We start from the raw sequence: 6,572 nt of genomic DNA, 5'->3' as shown, positions 1-6,572 counted from the left end.
TCAGATTGCGCCCCGTTTGTAATCAATCTCCTTTTGAATATGCCAAGCGAATTCCTGAAAGGAAGCAGCCGTGAAGCGGCCGGTCAGGGCAACGGTCTTGCAAAGAAGCCTCAGCTGCTGGACCGCGGAAAGTGGGCAAACAAGTTGGAGTTCCTGCTGGCGGTGGCAGGGACCCTGGTGGGCTTGGGGAATCTCTGGAGGTTTCCCTATTTGTGCTACAAAAATGGGGGAGGTGAGCTCATTCTAATCGCACTTTCTCATTTCCTGTTTCCTGCTTTACATTGAACAAACGCAGTTAGTCATAACATCGATTTGAATGATAAGGGGAGCACTAGGTCAAGGGGAAGAACCAGACAATGAAGATGTGAGAAAATATGCTTAGACTTCTGTTTTCTTTTCCCTTCCCCCTCCCACTCAGGGGCTTTTTTGGTTCCATACGTTCTGTTTCTTCTGGCCTGTGGTATCCCAATGTTCCTCCTGGAGACAGCCATGGGCCAGTACACATCTCAAGGATGCATTACATGCTGGAGGCACTTCTGCCCTTTGTTTGAAGGTTAGTATTGGAATACGTACTGAATTTTTAAACACAAATTTACATAATTGAACAGGTGTTTGACGCGGTCTGAAAGCAGCCCCCCCTCATTTCTACAATTCCTGGAATGATACACACCACTTTTGCTTATTGAATGAATAACCTGGAAATCACACATCGAAGTGGATGTAAGAAGTTGTGTAAAGAGACACTTGTGAAAAACATTTTGCATTTTCCATTTCCATTTCCATTCCATTCAAAATGGTAAGAAAACCACCCCAAAAAAACCACACTCAAAAATACCACCCCCCTCAAAAAAGTGCTTTAACCTGTCCACCCCCCAGGCCCCCAAAAAAGTGCTTTCACCTCTACAAAAAGTGACGGCGAGTTGGAATGGAGCTGAAGCAAAAGCAAAACAAACAACACCAAACCCTCCCTAATGGATTAAAAGTGTTCAGTGACCTGAGAACCGTTCAAAAAAATGCTCCAAACTCAAAGAGCTCTATTGTGCCGGAAAATGTCCACGTCTAACCACCACCTGCGCGTTCTCGCAGATGCACATCAAACCTGACGGACCCATGTGACTGACCACACCAGGTGCCATTCGCCCTGCTCATTTTAATACTGTAATTTGCTTCAGCTCCACCGGTGTCAAGTTCCCATGCATGTATACGTTGACCTCGAGCTTATACAGCACAACAGACACATTCTGTCGCCCGCCAAGGAGAAATTTGACAGTCGTGTGTATGTCGCACCGAACCATCATGCCAGATTCTGTACAAATATCCATTGCACTTTATTAGTTCTGCGAGCCGCTCGAAGCTGAAGCCCTTCACAAAGGCAAGACTGCATGCAAATGGTCAACATAAAAGGCAAACAGGAATACAAAGCGGTGGCCACACACTGGAAACCGGAGGTCACATCAGCCCTCGCAAGTAGAGCGGAGATAAAATAGTTCCCTAAAATGAAATTCCCCTCCTATTTACCTCACATAGACAATGCCCTTTCATTACAAACAATTATATTTCACAGTTTCTTTTTGATTTTGGTTTTGACATCATCATCATCATCATCATCATCATCAGACAAATTGGAATCGAAACCGATTCTTCATTTCTGTCAATGATGACAATGAGACGAGTAAACCTCACGTGCCTGACTTCCATTTTTCTACGATTAAACTATCAGGTTTAACACTTTGACTCAAGCAAATGGGAACACACACTATCAGGTGTCACAGTCATTCAAGCTCACATTGCCTTGGCCTTGGGAGTTAGCTTTGAAGGGATATGCTGCATGTCCCTTCAGATATTTCACCTTCATGACTTCGTTGAAGGTTTACACGCTTCGCCCACAAGTTCAAATTAAGCTTCGGCAGAGTCCAGACCAGACATCAATTTGATTGACAGGTGATCCAGATGGACAGGGGCTTTTGCGTTCAATTCCCCATACCCACCAAGAAGCTATTCGACTTAAAAGAGGGAAAGTACATTAAGAGTGAGGAAGCTGACGGCTCTCTTTTTCTTTCTTTCCAAAAAGGTATTTTATATTCAATATCTTACCATTGTCGATTCCGATATTTGGCAGAATGAAATTCCGTAAAACAAGTAAACGCCCAATTTAGTAAAACATGATTTTCTCAGAAAAACATTTTATTTGGCCTCTTAATGCTTACATCAATTATGATATAAATTACAGGAGGAACATTTTTGACTGCAGTATTACATTATGTGTAAAAATAAACAAACAACAACAACAACAACAACAAAACAGATTGGCCAACAAATCTACACATTTTTGCTGATTTTAAAACAGCTAATATCGGCCGATTCACTCGTCAGGCAGGCAATCCTCGAGATTTTAAAGTCATTTCCATTGTGACTTCCTGCTGCTCCCTGTTCTTCAGCCTATATACTGTATTGAGATTCAGCCTATAGTGGGTAATTTTGGAGAAAAACATAAAACTCCCAAAATATATATTAACTTAATATATATATTGGGAGTTTCATGTTTTTTAAGGATATCAAATACTCTCTTTTATATTTTGTATTTTGTGTACTGATGTGGGCCACCCTCCTTGCCCTACTTGCCCTATCATCATAAATCAAAATGATAAGAACATTGAACTTTGGCCTTTCATCTACTTTTTTGCATAATTGACCTTTATTACAGTTATGGTTGAATGCCAAGGAACATGAGGGTCACACCGGAAATAAAAAGGATCATAAAACAACGAACAAAACATGATCCTAAAATCATAACATTATACGAGTAAATAAAAAGACACTATGTTTTGAAATTAGACTTCAGAGAAAAAATTGTGATAGTCGAATGGCTGAAACAGTTTATGGAATAATATTGATAACATTTTAAGCGCTTTTAACATTTTAATTGTCGTTACTACCGTATTTTACGCCTCTGAGAGTAGCACGGTTGTTATTGTTGGGCCATTACAGTGTACTGCGCAACAACAGAGACATGCAGAAAGAAGACCACGAATAAAATAAGACATGCATCAGAAGAAAAACCAAGACATCAAACTTTATAAGCCTACAATGCTGGAAACATGGCAGAAGGCAACACGGATGCTGACTAGTTTCTCACCAACAAAGATATAAATCAAGTGCGGGCATATTTCAGTTACACCAAGTCTGCAGATGGGAGTGGTGTGAAACGTTCTATACTTTGGCCTGCTCTCAGGGAATGTAGACACCAGCAAGGGAGAGTCTTAAATGACAAGCCATTCATCCCCATGATCACCACACAAAATTCTACACCACGGAATTTTAACTGTGAAGTGGTTCGTTAAATGTATCACTGCAATCTTAATCATTTTAAATCCATTGTCAAAAAGAGTATTTTGTGCTTAAGGTTGCTGATTTTGTATATGAGTGATTTATTTGCTCGTACTCATTTGAGGTACTGTACACAAGATAAGATAAGATATCCTTTATTCGTCCCATACTGGGGAAATTTACAGCCTCCAGCAGCAAGAATGTATGTAGAAAGAAGAAAGAGTAAAAAACAACAAACATCTTTCAATTAAATGCAATATGAACACAAAATGGATAAATCGCAGTACTATTTACAATTTTCCTTCACATCATTTAATTATTATTATTATTATTATGATTGTTATTTTTTATTCATCAGCATTGTGACTGTACTTCAAATTGGTCACTGTATTCATGATTAAAACCTAATTCTATGGAATCCGAGGGAATACTTCCAATAGCAAATCATGTCAATCTGATTAATCCGTTCCAAACACCCAAAAATGTGAATAAAAACGACACCTGCAGTATTTGTCTTTCAGATCTCTCCCGACTCCATCACACCTAATTCAATTGATCATGATGGTTTCAAAATTCTACAGACCTTGCTGATGGGATGATCATTTGAATCAGGTGTGTTGAAGTAGAGAGGGATCTAAAACAGGCAGGATATGGCTCTCGAGGGACGCAAGTTCCTTACCCCTGAGTTAGAGTCTTGAATGAACCACACATGCACATTTGTGGAATGTGGGAGGAAGCATGCAAAGTCCGTACAGGAAGGGCCAAAGCCAGATTCGAACCCCTGACCTCAGAACTGTGCTAAGCAGTCGGGCACCGTACCTCTGTTTATGTTGCCTTTTTGTTTTGTTTTTTTAACTTTCATTGACTGCATTTCTATTATATAATGTTGGTATTGGAAAATATATCGTTATTATTCCAAAAACAGCATGTGCAGTTCTCCACCGCACATGCCCAACTCAGTGCTAATGGCCTCAATTGTGGTTGATTTTGCACTTTAAAATAGTACTGCTGGAAACTCTAAAAACAACTCCAGATTGAACACATCAGTCAGAACAAGACATGCTAACAAACGACAAGGGAGGAGAACGAGAGTGTCCCGCATTTACTTCTCAGCATGTGGCTGTTGGCCAGGAGACGGTGGGCACCAAGAAAAGGTTACAGCTAAGTGACTTCCATTAAAAGTACAGGCATTCATTACAACCCTGTTTTGAACCTTAAGAAGAATATCCCTCATTGGCTTGATGCACACCACCAGAACGCTGCCTCTGCAGGGTGCAGTGGGACGGAGTGGAACGTTCAGTCCACCGAGGGGAAACAGCTTCACATTAGAAGGATGATCAGTTGCTTCTATCTTTCTCTCTAAGGATTCATTACCTGTGCTGGTTATGCAGCCGCTTCTTGTTTGTATACCTTTGTGTTTCAAGTGGGATGATGCAAAAGCTACAAAGCCAAATGTCACCGAAATTGGTGGCGCAGTATAACATATCCCTGTTGTCATTGTTGGTAATAGGTGGGGCGCACACCCTAACCTGGTAAAACAGCCAATCTTTACTCATTTAAATATATCTTTCAATATTGAATTTTGGTTTGAGAGGCACTGGTTTGGTGCAATGTTTCCCAGCCTCAATAGAAACGAGGTAAATATGTTACATTAGCAATAAATAAATATTGCGCCGCACCCCAAGCAAAAATATCACAAGTAAGTATACTGGAATAATGATGACCCTGTCTCAGTTTACTCAGAAATGTACTTCCCGGTACTTTTTGTTTTAAGCTGATTACAATATTCAGTCAAATAATGTTGCAAAAAACGATTAATCGGGTGGTGCAGCCATCGAGGTGCTGAAGGCATCGGATGAACTAATACGTGTTTGATTTGTACAGTAAGACAGGGTTTAGTTACAAAACAAATGCTGCAATATCTGAAGATTTGTAATTATTACTTATGACCATTTCAAATTTTGGTAGTGTTTTGGGAATAATCGTGCGAGTCGCATGAGATTTGGTTTCACGGGTCACATCAATAACGTGACGGCTCCTGGGACTGAGTTGACACCTGGGAGCTAGTGGTTAGCACATCTGCAATATTTATTGCTGGGCAAAGTTGAAGTGGTGGATGGATTTAGTGGGCCTCATGGCCTTATAAAAAGAGTTGATCCACTTTGTCATTGTTTGAAATTCACAAGGGAAGTTTATCACACAATAGTGGGCAAAGAGGAAGCGAGTGGTCTTGGCCGCGCTTTAGTCGATAGATATTTTTTCTATTCTTAAAAAGCCGACGACGCGCAAGTCTGTCAACACTCCTTTGACTTTTCCATCTGTGGCATGCTGCCCAAGTCCATTCCTTCCAACTGAACACATCAAAGTTTTAATAGGCTATTAATACCTGACAAGATTATGGAAATAACTAAACTAGCTTAGCCTTGTTTTTAGAAGACATTCACCCTCATAAATAGTGAGCTTGTTGGAAGCTGGTTTCAGCTTGTGACATGTGATTCTGGCAGGTTATTTACAGCGCCGGGATGATGTATGATGGATAGCGTCCAAACAGCACATTGTCCGTGCTCGCGCTGCCAAAGAAACATGCCACTCGGCTATCACTCGGGGCTTTCTATCTGCAATACATGCAGTCAAGCAGGAAGGAATGAGGATATCTCGGTAAGTCCGTACAGTGGTAACTCTACTTACGAACGTCTCTTCATACTAAATTGTCAAGTTACGAAAAGCCTCAAAAGGAAAATATTGCCTTTGTTACGAAAGAAATGTTAAGATACGAAAAGTAAAAATAGAAGTCTGTTCTGCTATTCGGGCGGCCCGGTAGTCCAGTGGTTAGCACGTCGGCTTCACAGTGCAGAGGTACCGGGTTCGATTCCAGCTCCGGCCTCCCTGTGTGGAGTTTGCATGTTCTCCCCGGGCCTGCGTGGGGTTTCTCCGGGTGCTCCGGTTTCCTCCCACATTCCAAAAACATGCATGGCAGGCTGATTGGGCGCTCTAAATTGTCCCTCGGTGTGAGTGTGGGTGTGGATGGTTGTTCGTCTCTGTGTGCCCTGCAATTGGCTGGCAACTGATTCAGGGTGTCCCCCGCCTATTGCCCGAAGACAGCTGGGATAGGCTCTAGCACCCCCCGCGACCCTAGTGAGGATCAAGCGGCTCGGAAGATGAATGAATGAATGAATGAATGATTCAGGGTGTCCCCTGCCTACTGCCCGAATACGGCTGGGATAGGCTCCAGCACCTCCCGCGAC

General features: G+C 41.8%; 1 protein-coding gene across 2 annotated transcripts in view; it reads left to right on the top strand.

The window, feature by feature from the left end:
• Positions 1-6,572, top strand: part of LOC127607286 (sodium- and chloride-dependent GABA transporter 2-like) — a 33,760-nt gene that overhangs the window by 1,065 nt on the left and 26,123 nt on the right. For both annotated transcript variants that reach the window (XM_052075472.1, XM_052075471.1), the window contains 2 exons: positions 48-232; positions 419-553. In XM_052075472.1, coding sequence (XP_051931432.1) covers positions 48-232; positions 419-553 — 320 coding nt within the window. The remainder of the gene's footprint in view (positions 1-47; positions 233-418; positions 554-6,572) is intronic.

This window comes from Hippocampus zosterae, chromosome 9, assembly GCF_025434085.1.
Source record: "Hippocampus zosterae strain Florida chromosome 9, ASM2543408v3, whole genome shotgun sequence".
Lineage (NCBI taxonomy): Eukaryota > Metazoa > Chordata > Actinopteri > Syngnathiformes > Syngnathidae > Hippocampus > Hippocampus zosterae.
Note: the sequence above shows the minus strand (reverse complement) of the source record. Positions and strands in the feature narration are given on the sequence as shown.